The sequence below is a fragment of the Strix uralensis genome, chromosome 3, assembly GCF_047716275.1.
Source record: "Strix uralensis isolate ZFMK-TIS-50842 chromosome 3, bStrUra1, whole genome shotgun sequence".
Lineage (NCBI taxonomy): Eukaryota > Metazoa > Chordata > Aves > Strigiformes > Strigidae > Strix > Strix uralensis.
In genome coordinates, this window is record NC_133974.1 from 75,640,329 (window position 1) to 75,658,090 (window position 17,762).

General features: G+C 36.4%; 1 protein-coding gene across 6 annotated transcripts in view; it reads right to left on the reverse strand.

The window, feature by feature from the left end:
• The window catches only part of UTRN (utrophin), a 387,351-nt gene that overhangs the window by 22,080 nt on the left and 347,509 nt on the right, over nucleotides 1–17,762 (reverse strand). For 5 of the 6 annotated variants that reach the window (XM_074862944.1, XM_074862945.1, XM_074862943.1 and 2 more), the window contains 5 exons: nucleotides 16,548–16,714; nucleotides 13,951–14,062; nucleotides 4,353–4,489; nucleotides 2,689–2,727; nucleotides 2,384–2,449 (listed from right to left, as the gene is read on the reverse strand). In XM_074862944.1, the coding sequence (XP_074719045.1) occupies nucleotides 2,384–2,449; nucleotides 2,689–2,727; nucleotides 4,353–4,489; nucleotides 13,951–14,062; nucleotides 16,548–16,714 (521 nt within the window). The remainder of the gene's footprint in view (nucleotides 1–2,383; nucleotides 2,450–2,688; nucleotides 2,728–4,352; nucleotides 4,490–13,950; nucleotides 14,063–16,547; nucleotides 16,715–17,762) is intronic. The other variant, XM_074862947.1, reaches the window with a different exon arrangement.

Consider the following 17,762-nt stretch of genomic DNA (forward strand, 5'->3'; position numbering starts at 1 on the left):
AACTCTGGTGTTGTCTTTTAGCATGGAGGAAGCTTTCCTATCTGTACATTTGTTAATATTCCTCAGGGTTGAAGGAGGATAAACAAAAGCACACACAGGATGAAGTTGTCTTGGTCACTTCATCCCACCATGGCTGGGGTAGAATGTTGTGCTCCAACACTCCCCTGAAGGGAAGGACAAGCTCCTTACTAAAGACATTCAGATCATCTCTGCTCTGCGGCATCTCAAACAGATCTAGTTCATGGTGAGTAACATGCTTACAAATCACCTTTGTAATGCTGCTTAGCTCAGCATCTTTAAGTCTTTGATGAAACATAATTTTCAAAATTAATCTTCACAGTCCCTTTGTCATATAGGGACATAGTACAAACCCTAGTATTTTTCAGAGAGGGAAGCCTGCCCTAAATCTCTTAGGAAGTAATAGATACCCAAACAGACAAATGCAGATTCTACCATTTATCATCATGTTTTCTATCTCCATCATTTAGTGAGGATTTGCTTGGAATAGCACGTGGAACCAGGAGACAAGCCTTGGTGAGGAAACAGAGGGAGACAGGGAAGAGACTATAGGGTTGCAAAGAGCCTTCAAGGCAGGATACAAACTGAAAGCTGAGAAAGGCAACTCAGAGGTGACACAGCATGACAGAAGGGGGAGACAGTACTTGATGGCAGATAGGGGACTTAAGGGACTTTGTTAACAGAAAACAGAGTGGAATGTTCTTCAAACAGTGGCAGTAAAGGTTTTAAGCCCTGTTTCTGCTGGGCACAGTTTTATTAGGGAAGCCCTGATAATATTTCTTGAAAGAAGCTTAGCTGAAAAGATCAGAACAATGAAAAATATTTTCTAGTTTATATGTGAAATATGCATAATAACAGATCCAACTAGAAAGCACACAATAAAAATTATATGAAAGATACAGAATTATGTCTCCATTTTTTAGATTTTATTACTAGAGGAAAAACCATCTTTAATAGTTTTAGATAGCTTACTTATGTAGTACTTAGTATTTTCTAAGTTTGTGATTTTGCTAACCAATGTCTGCACACAGCAGGTACAGATTTAGCTGTGCATCCTGAAGGAGCCCTGAGCCATGCATGGTCCACCTTCAGCAAGTCTAATACAGAGCAGAACTGGTAAGAGCTGAAGGGGAGGAGAGGGAAAACGGGTATTTCACCTAGATCTTTAATGCGAGTCCAGAGTTTGAGCTTCATCTGGGCACAAAAAGCCACAGTATTGTGGCACCACAGGCTGAAAAAAGAACACAGGGAGACAGAAAATTCTTGCATCTTTCTAGAGAAGTTCTATTTATTTGCTCCATGGGTTTTAATTGATTACAGCATGGCCTAAGTTATAAAGTCAAAGAAACGTTGGGTGATTTATATGAATGATATGTTCCAAATAACTGAAAAGCACTACAACTTTGCCTTTGACAATGTATTATGCTACTAATGAAGGATGAAAATACTTATTGTTGGGGAAAAAAAAACGTTGAGGCTGACAATAGGTAGCCCTCCAGCATTAGTTTCTGCCCTATTTTTCCCTTGCTGCAAAGATCGTGTGTAGCGTATCCTAGGTATTTAACAAACTGCTTTGAAGCTTTCTTATCATGCCCATAAATAAGAATTCAGTTAACTTAAACATAAGCTTTGAGTTCTTATTCAAAAAGCTTAAAAAGTTAACATTGTTTAATAGTTGTGGAGATCAGATACAACAATAAAAACATACAAAGCAAAACCAAGTCAGTTCTCATGGCAATATGGATCAATTTCTGTGTTGCCTAAAGGTTGGGTGGTGTTACTTATTTTTGAGAGGGTACCTCTGGTTAGTGCTTAACTGTCACGAGGCTCTGAAAGTATGGAGGAGAGTTCAACAAAACACAGAAGCATTGAGATGGACTTTGCATAAGAGACATTTTATCATGAAAGGACTAGGGTGACCCCATAAAAGCCAGAACATAAACCATCTGTAATTATTATATGCTCTGCTAAAAGTCAATGGTAATGGATATTGTCAGCTTATCACAGAAGAAAATGAAACCCTGAATCTAAAATCCTACAGGGAAAAATTATATATTCATCAAGTTAACTTTATTTTAAAGGTTAAAAATGAAGAAATAAGAGGAAAACAGCACATTTTAGAAATAACACACAGTAATTCTACAACAGTTTCCACTCCACGTGACAGATGATAGATTTAACACATCTATTTTACATTTAATATGACTGTATTCAGAAGCTAACGATTTAAAAACATTTTACTTACTTCAGAGTACAGAGAATTATTTCTTTTTAATAAATAATGTCCAGCCAGTAGAGTGTATTAAAATCTGCAGGAATCAATCACAAAACGCAGTGTACTGGTGAGAAACTGTGCATCTCTTACCTAGTAGCATACTGCTCTATCCTGGAGTGTGTGTCATCGTGAAACAGCTGTGGAGACTGGGAAGGACTAGTTTAAAGAAAAAAAAAAAATTAGTGGTATCTAAAGCAATTCATGATATAGACAACATTATTTTTAAAGAAAGTTAGACTGATGACAAATAAATAAATTCACAATATAGCCGAGGGGGTTATTGCTTCGGGTCAGCCATGCCCTATAGCTCATGCACATCAGATTAGTTGCAACTGAGCTAGAATAAAACCACCACTATATTAAGCTTTCCAGACAGAGGGGTTCTGCATACTCACTCATATTGCTCTGGCCACATACTGATGAGAGTGATAGGACTGTAAGGAAGACAAAAAAAAAAAAAAAAAAGAAAAAAGAGAGAAAGAAAGAAAGAAACTATGAAACAAAAACTTTAGTGCCATTTAAGCAAGAGAAAGCTGGAGAAACACAAAATATTTTAACCAGCAACCCACCCAGATTATGTGAAACAGCAACAATTGATGTAGAAAAGAGACAGCAACAGATACTGCCATGTATCATGGAGAGACATGAAACTGACTTACATACATCGTTTTGTTAAATAAAAATCAATTTTTAAAAAAATACTGAATCAGTGTTATTGATTGAACCACAGTTCGTAAACCATACTCAGCTCATCTAAATTCTGCTCAAGTACTGAAGCTTTCATTTTAAACTAACTAGAAAATATGTTTACAATAGAAAAATTGGGGCAAAAAACCACCACTGACAACAAAAAACTCCACCATCAGTCAAAGTTATCAATGCTTATTTTCCTTCTGCATAAAAATAATCAGCAGTAAATACCTATTGTATTACATTCTGATACTTTAACTATTTAGCATTTTTTCTTTTTTTTTTTTTTTTATTTAAAGGAACATATTACTGAGTTTTGCCACCTGCAGGGGAGATAACCAATACCAACGGTTTCCTCAGCATGATGCTGGCAATTTATCTGTGTATTTCTGACATGACTGGACCAAGAGTTTTATCCTGACCTGTGATTACAGTTTTGACATTCCAATTTCTGGCACCATTGGCAAACTTTATTCACATCAAAGCAGCTTTGCCTTCCTGTGTCAGGAAGCCCCACAACTGCTCTGGTGAGTAACATTTCAACATCTGAATGTGTGCTGCTTCCTTAGAAGCCAGGCCATCAATAATGCCAGTTTTCAGATTACTTCCTCCTGTTTCTTAAACCACTAATAAGCAGGTTTTGTTTGCTTATTGTAAATAAAATGCACAGTCATCTGGTCATGAAAACAGCATGGACAAAGGCACTGGGCTATTGCATGCAAGCAGAGCATATAGGTTGAAGCTTCACATTCACCATTGCAGTGCTGTGTTCAGACGATACAGTAGTACTGCAGACTCCAGGATGTCAAGAAGAGTCAGTCCATGAAACTACCTCTAGCACCCTGTCAACACATCTTAATTTTGTTCTTTCAAGAGTGCCCTTTGCTGACAACTACCAAGTAAGTAAGTAAAGTGGAGTATTTCTGCCAGCACCATATGTAATACTGTGGAGACACTGAGAGTGCTCTCTTTTATTAGGCCACCTATATTTCTGAAGCCTGTAGAAACCTAATTAGCTTAGAGATTTCTAACTCCAGGGACTCTGACATAACAAAATAAGCAGTGCAGTTCCAAAAGCCCAGTCTCACCAAAACTATAAAAGTGTTCTCCATAAAACAGCCATTCAGCCCCCTCCAACATTACCTGCTAAAGTCCATGGGTTTATGATAAAAAGCTTATAAAAATGAGTATAAAATATGTTACTTTTTCAAAAATAGGCAAGATCTGCAAATATTGTGAAACAATTCATAGAAAATAATACAGCATAAGGGTCTACAACTGCTGTTGATTATTTCTTGGGTTTCACTTTTTTGTTTTTAATGGAATAGGCCAGTGATCCCAGGAGCAATTACTCTATAATCAAGCTTACGTCTCAAGGTTGTCACCCTCCAATACTGTTTGCACAGGTAGGTAGCCAAGTCGGGGATGCTTTGCAAAATACTTCTTTGACCGGAACTTATTCTTCAGCACCTTTGTGAAGTCCCGTACATCTTCCCCAGATGTTGTCTTAAAAAGTTAAAAGAAATGAAATTGAACATTGCTAAATAGTGTTGAGATAATAGTGCTGCTACTGTCCTGAAAAGGTTACAAGGAAGAACTTCAAAAAGTTATTGTTAAAGTTGCCTTTTTAGTGTCCTGAAATATGGTACAATAATAACGGCAATGGATCTAACAAATTCTCTTCTACTGGAAAAAACACCAAAGCTTCAAATTCCCAGCAATAAATGCATTGGATTTACCAATTATTTTATAAATTAGAGAAAAACTGAAACAGGCTTAAGTCTTAAGCTAAATATTTATAACTAGTCGTACAAAACACAAAAATTTAATTTTTCAGAAAAATAAAAAAAGGCAAATCGGTTTGCCAGATACAAAGGGATACTCAATGATTGAAAGCAATATTGACAGTATACTCATACACATGAAGCTTGTGACTCACCCAACAGACAGAAAAACCTTGTAACGGCTCTGCTGAAAAAATACAGCTAACAGTAATGGCTTTGTTTTTTTTAAAAAAAAGTGAACACAGCCCTCTATATTCACAAAGTGCCACAAAATACTCCCTCCCTCCCATTCTATACCTAAACCAGAAAACTTTATCCCAAGATAGGAGCAGTACATGCTAAATCATTCTCTGCTGCAATGACCAAGCATTTTCTCAAGTTACCAGATCTCTTCCTACAGGATTCTGCCACTATTGGTATCATTCCAGCATCAAAAACCCCTCAGATGAAGTGAAAGCCACTGCACAGGCACTGTTCAAAGGCAGTGTCAGAAGCAGGCCTGATAAGAACAATTAGTGGCTAAAGTAACAAATTCACAGACAGATTCAGTCACCTCCTTACTACTGCAGCATAAGACTTGTACAAAGATTAGCCATAAGATTCTTCAAGTCTAAATTTACAAGTTACAACTGGCAACTCCCACCCGCCGCTGCAGCTTTTTTACTGGTCCCCACTGATGCAGCCTCTTCTAAAACTGACAAGTGTTTAGCCCCATTCTTCCCCTCAACATGAAATTAATTGTGTGCTTTAGAACAGAATTAAAATTGATGCAACTGCTTTTAAAAATCAATTTAACTGGAAATAATCACAGTAATAATGGCAGCACTGCTTTGGTAATACTATTCAGTTAACTTCTGCTACAAAAGCAGGGATACAAGCAAAACACGCAGGCATAAAATACGAGGTGAAAATGGCAATAAAGAGATCTGCAGGAAGAAACAATAGTATACAGTATGCCTTTAAAGTATATGTGCTTACAGACTGTACCGAGTACTTAAACAGAATGGTCCCCATCACAAGTAGCAGTTACTATTAAGCATCTCCTTTTGCAACTGCAGTAAAGAAGTGGTCATTCACCCACCTCCTGCGTTAGCTTAAGATTTGCAACGGCTTCTACAGATTTCCAGTCCAAACCCTGTAACAAACTACAGATTGATTTTCTGTACCCTCTGCTTTGGGAGAACCCTGTTAACATAAAAGGATGCCAAAGCGGATGGATATCCATAATGAAAATAGAATGAAAGACAGTTTGGTAAATTTTTTCCATTATATACTACAAAGAAGCCTAGAAGCAGGTCAGGCAACCTATTCTCTGATTTTATTCTCTATTGTCAAAACATAAAAATACTTCCCTATTCACCTATGTATTTTAATGTGTGTACAATATATGCAGTTACAAACTCTGTAATGCAGATCAGATGAGCAATAAAAATTGTAGATAATCAAACTGATGTTGGTAAGAGTTTCTCACACGTGCCTTTAACAAGTAACAACAAACTGAGCAAATTTGGGATTAAGAGGTGTTTGAACCCCCAAATTTTAATACAGGTAAATTCAGGGAGGGCTTACAAAATCATTCTCAGAAAGCATCTGCTCTAATCACTGCATCATCCAAACACGGAATGTGAGGCAGCCCAAAGGGCTGCTTGTTCTCACACAACAGTAACTCCAGCAGTTGGAACTCTGTCCCAAGGTCAAGGAATGAAAGTTTTAGTACCTACACATTGCAAAAATAAATGTCTGCTGAGCTGCCAAACTTTTCCTCTGCTGTATTCTTTATTTGGTACAACAGCCTGACCTGGTAGTTCCTTGGAAAAACCAATATGACTGTGTACTGACTGAGGACAATAAATACTACCCAGTGAAATTTGAGCACACTTGGAAGAACTATTCTAATTTACATGCACCTAAGATGCAACTCTTACAAGTATTCTATGTTTTTTGCGTATAACCACACTACACAATCCAATCCAAAATCATGCCAAGAGACATGTACTATAATATTTTACTTTTGAAAAACAATAGCCAGGCACCATTGTGCAGAATCTATCTACTAAATTAAAACCAACAGGTAGCTTATACACTTTCTTACATCATGGTATCTTGGCTATTCCCACACAAGTTAATAGCACAAATACCTTGGTAGTTACAGAACTGCTTCAAAAGCAAAGAAAAAAATATCCTTTCCTTTACTGAAAATTCCAGCCAAAAGACCATCCTTTCAAACTCAATTTAAAATCTCAGTTCTCAGGAGACAAAGTTCAGGAAGGAATAACTAAGACCCATGGCTGGCACACATAAATAACTAAAAAACCATCTGTAGCAGAAGGTTTCAAGGAGAAAATCTGTAACAACTGACAAACTGGCATTAGCACTGTTTAATATACCAGCCAGGCATAAACAGAGTCATTAGCCACAAACTAAAACCAGATAAAATTCCTTGTAAACCAACACAAATTTAAGAAACTGGGATTTACATGGAAAGCAGTGGAAAAAAAACAGAATATGCTAAGACATGGTTTTCATATGTACGTTAAAAAAAACCAGTTGGTATACCAGAGAACACAACCAGAGAAGTGGTCAAGGCCAGGTTGGACGGGGCTTTGAGCAATCTGACCTAGTGGAAGGTGTCCCTGCCCATGGCAGGGGGGTTAGAACTAGATGGTCTTTAAGGTCCCTTCCAACCCAAACCATTCTACAATTCTATATATTTTTAATATATTAGAAATAGAAGAAGTCTTCACTGGGAAAAAGTACTACCAAGAATGTAACAAACCAGTTGGAGAGCTCTAAATTAAATAATATACTATATAAAAATTATAATAAATAAACATAAATATATAAAGTATCTAATGTGAATAAATAGTATATAATACATACATACATTTATTTATATTTTTCACAATTCTTTTTTTCAAAGTAAAAAATAATAAAGTGATAATGAAAGTCCAAACAATTTCCTATTCCTTTCACTGCACCTACCTATGTAAAAGGACTAGCCTGCACCTAAGTCATCATTCTCTTAATTACATTTCTTACACTATATCTAACACAAAACCAAAGAGCTGTTCTAACATACACATAGAAACTGATTCCCAGAAGAGATGTGAACCTCACTAATGAATGCTGTCATTAACACCAGCCAGACATTCATGTGTTATGAGGAAGCTGGAGAAAAATGTACACAGCCATTCAATACATACAGTAATTCAGCAAGTTCCAAGAAAATATATTTTGTATAGTAAGACATGCTCAGTGATGCAAAATTTACAGTATAAAAGAACATCTTTAATTTAAAAGGACTTTATTCTTTAATAGAAACCCTAGTACAGATACCTGAATTTGATACTCTTTAAATGCTTTAGTGAATTTTAAGGTTTGCAGTTTAAAAAAAAATTTTTTTACATCTCCATATTTTTACTTCTTGACATTTTATTTGTCAGTAACGTTTGGTAGAATCTGTACCATGAGTCTGACTGTTCTTGACGGAAAACAAAATTCTTAGACCTGCTTATGGTAACAGCTACAATATGTGCAGGTATGATGACAGCTGCATCTCAAAGCAGCTGTCAGCTAGGTACCACTGGGAGGCTGGGAAACTCCCCAGCGTAGGATGTGGAGTAAAGAAAGAGATACTTCATTCCTCTATTTTTTAAAAAATTGACAATGCAATTAATCAATAACTTAAACACATGTTTAAGTGCATACATTCATTCCCATTCAACAAAGCACCCTCACTTTTAAAAAATATCGCACATCCGTTGATAGAGGCATGAGACAGGTTACCACAAAAATGAGGTTATTAAAGATATAATAACTGTATTTATGGCTGTCTGTCACTGTCACATCAGTGATGTTTGCACTGTGTAACATTGTGAAGATTACCCTTCTGCGACTACTTTCAAATAGGGGCATTTCATAGCAATTTCTCACCAAGAGGAGAGATTGATTATAAATTGTGTGTGTATTTTAGTCTACTCCAATGAAAACAAGCTGTAATTTCAAGTGCAACTGACTTACCTCAGAATTTAACAGAATTTAACAAATTAAGTTTCAAAAGGGTAGCAGATCACATAAACCAGCTATCTGAGCAACTGTAAGAGTGAGACCTAGAGGAAAGCACGTTGCCCAGCTGCAAGATATCAAAGATTACACTGACCAGATGTCAAGGCTAAGAGTAATCTCTGAACTCCACAGTTGGAAGCAATGTTTTGCATGCGAAATAGCCAGATTCAACCATTCTTGTTGCTTGCTTTCATCTTCCCCACAGAACAATCCCATTTTGGTAACAGTGAAGCATCATGTTTGGTGCATTGATAAGCATGTCAAGATGAAACCACTGACTCACTTATGTCAGTTTGTTGCTTATGGAACACTGAGGCTATGTTCAGGAATGTATCTGTTTTCTCTGGGTGTCACTAGCAATTAAATTTGCAGATGACTTACCCAGAGGAGAAGTCTTAACAGGCACTATTGCAGATAAGCTTTATTGTGCCTGGAAAAACATTTCAGTCTAGGGTAAACTACCATTCAACCAATAATTTCTAGTGTCTTGTCTATCATGTCCTGAGCTCTTTCAGGGAAATAAAATTCTAGAAGATGAAGGGGCTAACCTTTGCTGCCATCATTTTGTATAGAAAGGCTACAAAAACCAGTTCCCAAAATAAGGAGCTGTGCCAGGTGAGCATAGTGGCACAGAACTACAAAAACTGCTTATACTTTCACTGAGGTCAGGAAGTAAGACTACTTGCAATGAGAACATTTTCAGAACTGCTGATTTGATATTTGTACATTATCTCAGAAAAGCTGCTTTTAAGACTCCACTGTGGAATATAGGACTTGCGAAGTGGAAACAGTCTGGAGAAAGAAAACTGATGCAGTAAATATATATGTCTGAAATTCAAAGGACCCGTTGGTACAGAAAGCCATATCAATATAACACAAGTACCACTACTGAGAAAATTTCCATTCCAAAAAAGCTAAAAATAAATCATGTAGGTACTTATGTAAGAGTATTCCTGAATTAGATGCTAGGAAAATCTTACAAAATTTTTACACATCTCTGTGTAAAATTCTACATTAAAAATCTTATTTATCTATCTTTTTAGAGAAAGACTATTTAAAGGTGAAAAAATAACTACAACAACTTTGCATTTCTACTATTTAGAGACAGTAATGTTTTCAGTTCCTTACCCCACCCATCTCTAATTCTTGAATGAAAGAAAAAAGATATAACTAAAGTCATTATTATGAATTTTTGCATTCCCAGCATCAAGAAAATTAAGTTGCAAGCTAGGATGAACACTACATGGCATTACTGATTAGGATGCAATAACTGCACATAACTATCTGGTGTAAATAGCCCTATTTTGAAATTCTGAAGCAATTCTCACCTGATGCAAATATCATGAAACTCATTGAAAATGAAAATTGTCCCCTTGCAAATTTAATTTTAAAACCAGATTCCTTAAGCCATTCTGACCTGGTTTTGGCTGAGATAGGGTTAATTTTCCTTCTTAGTAGCTAGAATAGTGCTGTGCTTTGGATTCAGTATGGGATTTGCCATAAGAAGAATGTTGGTAATACACTGATGTTTTCAGTTGTTGCTAAGAGATCAAGGACTTTCCAACTTTCCATGTCCTGCCAGTGTGCAGGTGCACAAGAACCTGGGAGGGAGCACAGCCTGAGCAACAGACCCAAACTGGCCAATGAAATATTCTATATCACGTAACATCATGCTCAGTATACAGATGAGGGTCAGCCAGGAAGGGGGGCATTTCTCTCTCACTTCCAGGATTGTCATTTCAGGATCTTGGCTTCTCCAGGATCGCTAGCTGGGAACGAGTTGGGTATTGGTTGGCAGGTGGTGAACAATCACATTGTGCATTACCCGTTTGTACTTTCTATTATTGTTATTATTGTTTTATTTTATTTCAATTATTAAACTGTTTTTATCTCAACCTACAAATCTTTAATTCTCTCCCCCATCCTCCGGGCGGGGGAGGGTGAGTGAGCGGCTGTGTGGTGTTTGGCTGCTGGCTGGGTTTAAACCACAACACATTCTCCGAATTATTTTATATTTAAGTAGAAGTAACAGAGCTTCTGAGAAATCCCTTCATACCCTAGACTGAACTGCTTACCTGAAGACAATTAAAAGGTCTTCCCTTCATCTGTGACTAAACTCCAGTTCTAAATGCCAGCTTTATTCATCAAGAAAGCATTTTTTTCCTAATTATTGCTAGTATTCTTGATATTAATGTATTAGTATACATTAAGAGTAAGAAAGAGAAGCTAGATTTTATTAATGCAGTTTGATGAGTACATGTATTTGTACTCTGCTTTGCAACACCAGCCATAAAAGTAACATTTTAATATCGACAGCCTTTGAATTTGGTTCAAGGTAGAGTAGATGCGCTCTTCCTATTCAGGCTATCTGTACCGTAATATAATGGATTCTAAGGAACAATTCATTGGCCTTTCATATCTTCTTTTTATTTATTTTTTTTATTTGGCAGACCCAGCTCTATGCTATCTTTCGGGCATTAATCCATTTAAACATATAAACTATTCTACTAACTTACTGCAAAGAATTTTGCAATTCTTGACTATTACACTGCAATAAATGAGCTCAATATGTAGAGAGGTTTAGCAACAAATTAGTACACCAACCATAGTGCATTATTACAAACAGCAATAATAAATAACATTGGATTCCTTTTCTGAACTCAGTTCTTTATTCCTGACCTAATTTAGATGAGATTAATTAAAATGGATTGCATGTAGGTACTAATTATGGAAGTCAAGCAGGCATATAGGAAAACTGTTCATATAATGGGTCATTTCTTTTTACAGAAATGGTGCTAGCAGAATGTACTTACAGCAGGATCCAAGAAAAATTCCAACTCCCATGTTCAGCTTCCAGACGGACCTCTAATTTTATGCATTACCTAAATCATATGCCATCTCTTTTATTCTGCTCTACTTTAAACTGCCCAAATTTCCTTCCTTTACCTCCTATACACTTGCCTTCCTTCACTCACTTTAATCAAGAATGTCATCTCAATCGCCTTATTATCCCATAGTGGATTCACCTCATTCCTCCCATATTTCATGGAAGGAAGGGGTGTTTGCCTTAGGTTACCTTATTTTGCACTTCATATAGCTTTAAAACTATATTCTTTTTGCAGCAGTAACAGAAATCTTCATTATAATACAAGCTAGTCCCAGGGACAGTGGGGATACCAGCCATTTCCAGAATATAGTTTTCTGTATGACAGGCTTTACTTGTATATGAAATGGCTCACAGTTACATAATGTGAACATGTTTAACAAGAACTGAAAATTTCTCTCAGATATCAAATCTGCTGCTTCAGACAAAACCTGCAAGTCACCAGAAATATACCATCCTGTTCTAGGGACAGTACCATACCCCGTACCACATGTAATCTGCATTTGATTAACGTAACAGGAAGGGTATCTTATTCTGTGGACTGGCAGCATTATCTATTTTGTCACACCTTACCCTTTCTTCTCTGAATTTTCTCTATATTACAGGCATTAACAAAGAAAATTTCTGTCCCATGACCATGTTATAAACTAAAGATGAGGTTTGAGAAAACTTTGTAAGAAAAAAAAAATAGTGAATCTAAGAAAAATACATCTGAAACATGTTCAGATTGTTTGGATTACATTGACTAAGGAGGCAAGTAAACAATCAGTGTCACCATATTTTTAATGATGTCTAATAAAGGAAAGAAAACACCATAGACCTCCAGATCCTGAGTGTTAGAACAGTCATGTGAGTATGGGAAAAACTGGGACTATGTCATATCACAAAAACAGTATGAAACAAAACCAGAAAATTACCTCCGAAAAGAGGAGGCAGAAAACCAGTGACAGAAGATAACAAACATTAGAACTGGCTGAAAAACAACAAATCTACTTCAAAAACATTTCTTCAGAATGTAGCCTGGCATGCCAATTAATCCATCAAATCCTACCATTAGGTTATAGAATTAATGAAAATAAATTAACATAACTCATGGTTTCTTCTGATCATAATGAAGTGAAAACACTACTTAACAGAATTTCATTTCTGTTACAGGAGACACATTGGATGAAAAAGAAAGGGACAACACAGGTAATAAGACCAAATATTACAGCAAAAGAAAGTCAAATAACTCAATGATTTTTTGCTAATAAAAGAACTCACAGAACCTTGTAACAGTATTGTAAATCAGCTCTATTTCATCAGCTCTACTTACATTCTGGTCTGAATTTGTTTTTCTGAGCATACAGACCTTTCACCACTGTTGTTTAAATTACATACTAATTATCCTATTAATTTATTTGTGACTGAGTTAAAATTCTTAAGAAAGTAAACAACTATCAGATTAAAAAAAGTGAAAGTGGTATTTTTATGAAGAAAGTTCAACACTCCTCCACTTAAGAAAGTCTCCAAAAAACTTCCTTAGAAAAATCGTGTTTGAAATTTCATTAGGAAAATATTGTGTTGCAAAATTAATTTTTGCTAGCTATTGCAGGCAAACCTCTCACACCATTTTTGGTTAGAAACTGTCAATTCTGTTTATTTTTTTCTCCAGCTACACACCAATTTTTAAATAACCCAGTAAACAGTAATTACTCAGCAGAATGAAACATGACATATTTCCAACCACGTTTTCATAAAGCAAGCAAAATGTTAGACCTGAAAGCAAAGATCACACACCTTTAAAAATATTAAAGTGCATTACTAGAATATTAAATATTCTTCACTATGGTATAGCAATAGTAAAGTGAGTCCCTTTTCTCTGACATGTTCTCACCCTTATCGCGTGTGTGTGTGTGTGTGCATGTGCAAGTATACAAGTACTGCAATTATATTTAATATTACAGGGTTTTTTACAAAAAAGTGTTTACAAAACAGAAGTGAAGTTCAAGTTCTCTCGGAGGTGGTTACTTCTATCCATTACTACAGAATCGAAACACTGCCCACATAAAATCAGCAGCACTAGCAATGTCCCTGATAACTTCCAAAGAGAAAGGCAGGAAGACAGGCTGTACTAAACATATGAAAAAGAAATTCTGGCAGAATATCTAGGTGACAAACGACTATGGAAAAAATCAGGACCGCAAATAATGCAAAAACAATCCCTTAGGAACAGTCAGTAAATTGGTACTCACAGGTATACAATACTCCACCATTGGGTAATGCAATTTATGCCCCTTTGCTGTACGGCCAGAAAAGAAACAGCTCTGACAGACGTCATAGTTGAAATGTTTTAAGCTCCGGTACCTATGGGGACATTAAACAAAGCAATTAGAGCTTCCTGAGTTTAGTTCTAATATTTACTTGTTATTAAGCCTCATGAGGCAAATTAATTCTCTGAAATGGTGTCATCTGCTTTTTAGCAGCAGCCACACAAGGACATAGCAAGTTTGTTGGGATTAGCTTAGAAAGCACCTTGAAGTGTGTGGGTATGTGCAGCCAGGACACGGCACGGCCAACACTTGCCACAGCTGCAGTCCTGGGGCATCAGTACCACTGCAGTGGCTGCACGGGGCACAGGAAACCCACAGCCCTCTTAGTCCACTTCACACAAACTTCCTACACTACACAGGTCACCTCGCTGAGTATTTAAAAGAAATTCCTGTCTCCTGTAGTCATATAGAGAGCCAACATCAATCATCTATTGCCCAAGTTGCTTTGCAGCAGCAAATCTTACAGAAAATCTTCACAGATAGAGTGTGAAGTGTTTATCATTCTAAAGTTTGAACTGACTTAAAACTATATTATTTAGTTTTTCTTTTCCTCTCTTTAGTATTCAGATGGTATCTCAGAAAAAAAATTTATAAACCAGACTGGTTTACTTTTCTGTGTTTTTAAATTTACCAGTTAGCTTAAATGTTTGTACCCAGTTTTGATGCTCAGAAGTTTTAAAGACGTTTCAGAAAATAAAACTCTTGAGAATTCATGAATTATAAAGATAATATAAGATTAAGTTTTAAAATTACATCAATTTATTTACTTTTGATTTTTTTAAGAGCATGCATATCTATAAACAAGGTAACAAATTTATACAGTATCCCTTGTATTAAATGTAGCCACCAGGAGCATAGTATTTTTTTTTTTTTTTTTGACTAAAACAACAATTCAATTCCAGATTCCGCCTACTGTTTTTTATAGTATGATTGTTCTGGCGGGATGAGGTTATATCGTTTGTATGAAACTAAAATGAGCCAACTGAACCAAATTGAATAGCTATTGAATAGTTAAAGTTTAAATTAAATTGTTTACTGAGAGCAGTTTTCAGTATCAATCCACATTTTTCCCCTGCGGAGTTTTATGTTTTGTTTTGCAAGAGAATGTCTGTCTACAAATGTAAAGGTTCACTTGTAAGGATGCTGATGCAACTGTTTATAATCTTTACTCTGAGCCTGTGCATTAAATGGCCACATCTACCTTCTGCTAAGATGCTAGATGCTTTTGTTGTTGCAGATCTCCAACTTCATTGTAGAAATTATTTAGAATGAGCCATTCCTTTGTCTTTCTCTTCTATCTCTATCCTCTCCTTCTCCACAGAAAATAGTTCAGTACAGACAAGATTCATCAGCCCCAACTCAGGAATATAAAACGATATCTGAGCTGAAGCTTTGTCACCCTGTGCTCCCTCAAGCATTAAGAAAAATAGGAACATTTAGAGGAATTTCACCTCCTCTTAAGACAGGCAACAAAGTTTCATCAGATTAATTACTTTTGGAAGTACTCATGTATCTATAGTAAAAGAAGAGGGTTGCTAGCTCAGTCTTATGAGACTGACTACAGCCAGCATGCCTAAAGCTACGTGAGATGAATCTGACCTCAGGATTCATATTATTATCCTTTAAAACAACAAAAAGAAGGAGAAACAGAAAGCACAGGGAACAAAAATTACTCATCTGCCTAGATACCTAAAGAAAAGTCTTAGAATCACTTACAAGAAAGACTGCTTTATATCGTTCCTAAATAATAGACTCAACTTCATTACAACAGTAGAAAAAAAAAGAGTTATGTTTAGATCTAGTCCCTACTTTTTTTTTTCCACTTAATTTTATACACTGGAGCAATCAATTCACAAATGCATGTTAGTTGTAACAGTACTCACTAAGGGTACTATCTCATGCCCCATGATGGTAATTGCTAGTAAAATCATACAGTTTATGAGGATAACATGGCAAATATCCCTGGTGTCATTTTTTCTTTTATGATTCACAGCTTCCTTTGAACAGATGAAAGTTAGATTACAGTCGATGCTTTAGGCAGGAACTGTGCAAGTCTCATCACAGTAACATCAATGTTTGGCTAAGCAAGGAAAGATTGCTGTTGAACGGTGTTTAATATTGCCTGGCATGAATTAGTTTCCCAAGCCTTATGCAGGAGAGCAGACAGTCAGCCCACATTTTTTATTACTGATCAGCTCCTTTTGGTCTTGTGCTTACAGAACACATGGGGTTCATTTATACCTCATTTGTTACCTATTGGATCCACCAATGCCAAAATACCTGATGACAGCCTGCCCTGCACACCTGTCAGTCACAGTACCAGTGGGTATCTAACAGGGGCACTGCAGAAGCCAGAAATGCACTGGCTCAGGCCACACTGTGGCCTCATCATGGGCGGCAGATCCCATCATAAAGCAGGAAAATGGTGGGAAAACAAACAGAAAGAATGGTACTTGTTGGAAGACTTAAAAGTGTGGATATTTTCAGAGAAGCCTTGCACCCAACTCCCCTCCTCTTACCTAAAGCCAACAATTGGACACTCTTTACAGATGTTGCACTTGGCCTGATGTTTTGCCGTTTCTGCAGCTGCCACACGGTGTAGAACTGGTAGCCATACCATAGACTGTGGCTCTAAGCGCATCCAATCTATAAATTCCTTTACAGTTATTTCTGGCTTATTGTGGTTCTGTGGAGAGATAAAAAACCCACATCCAAATTAAAAAAAAAAACCAAAACAAAACACCACACACACAAGCAGATTTTCCTTAGAATTCAATTAAAAAACCCAACAACCTGTGTCAATCCTTTCCATGCCAGGTTAATGTAAAACCAATTACAGGATACAAGAAATAACTTCAATTAAAATGCAAATAAAGAAAACAAGTTAGTAAGAATATAGAGGACTAAACATCTGTGATAGAGTAGGCAGATGGTAACAAAAATGGAGTACTTTGTAAAGGAGAATGGAGTCCATAGTAAAGCCATCTTTGAACTGAAAAGACTTGAGAAAGAAGTGAGTATGAAAAGGAAGCACATAAAGACATGGTTGTCTTTTGAGTTAAGAACGATGTCACACTGCTAAAAGTCCATTGTGCTTACATATGTCTACTAACTGCCATGAGACTCACGCAATTTATTTATTTTATTCTAAGCCCATGGTATTCTTTCAAGTTAGCACATTAAACAAACACACAAGTAAATAAACAGGTAAATAAACAAATAATGAGAAAGAAATCTGCCACTTCTAGGCAATCACTGGAAGACTACAGCAGAGCTAAAGTTTGTTTTAAGAAGCAAACAAACATGCTTCCACATTCTCTTTAAACTGTAACCACCAGAGGAGTCTAGCTGTAAAGGCATTACATTCATCAACTTTGTCAGCAATAAGAACACAGGTCATCTTTCTGAGCTCACTGGAAGTAACAGAACACAACTTAAAATGGAAGCTATTCTTAAATGGTAACACGTGATGAGAAGCAACACTAGGCTTCTTAACCTATTCATAGTCCAAGTTGATTTTTGCCAGTAAGAGGGAGCAGCATGAAAAAAAAAAAAAAAAAAGAATAGCAGCTTTCCCCACCAGCAAAGTACTTTTCACTAGGCTGAGATAACTGTCATGCAGCTGCACACTTTCTCTATGCTCTCTTAATGACCAGGGACTGAACTTGAGCTATTCATACAAGAAAGGGATGCAACCTCATCATCAGTATAATCATAATATCACATCAAGTATT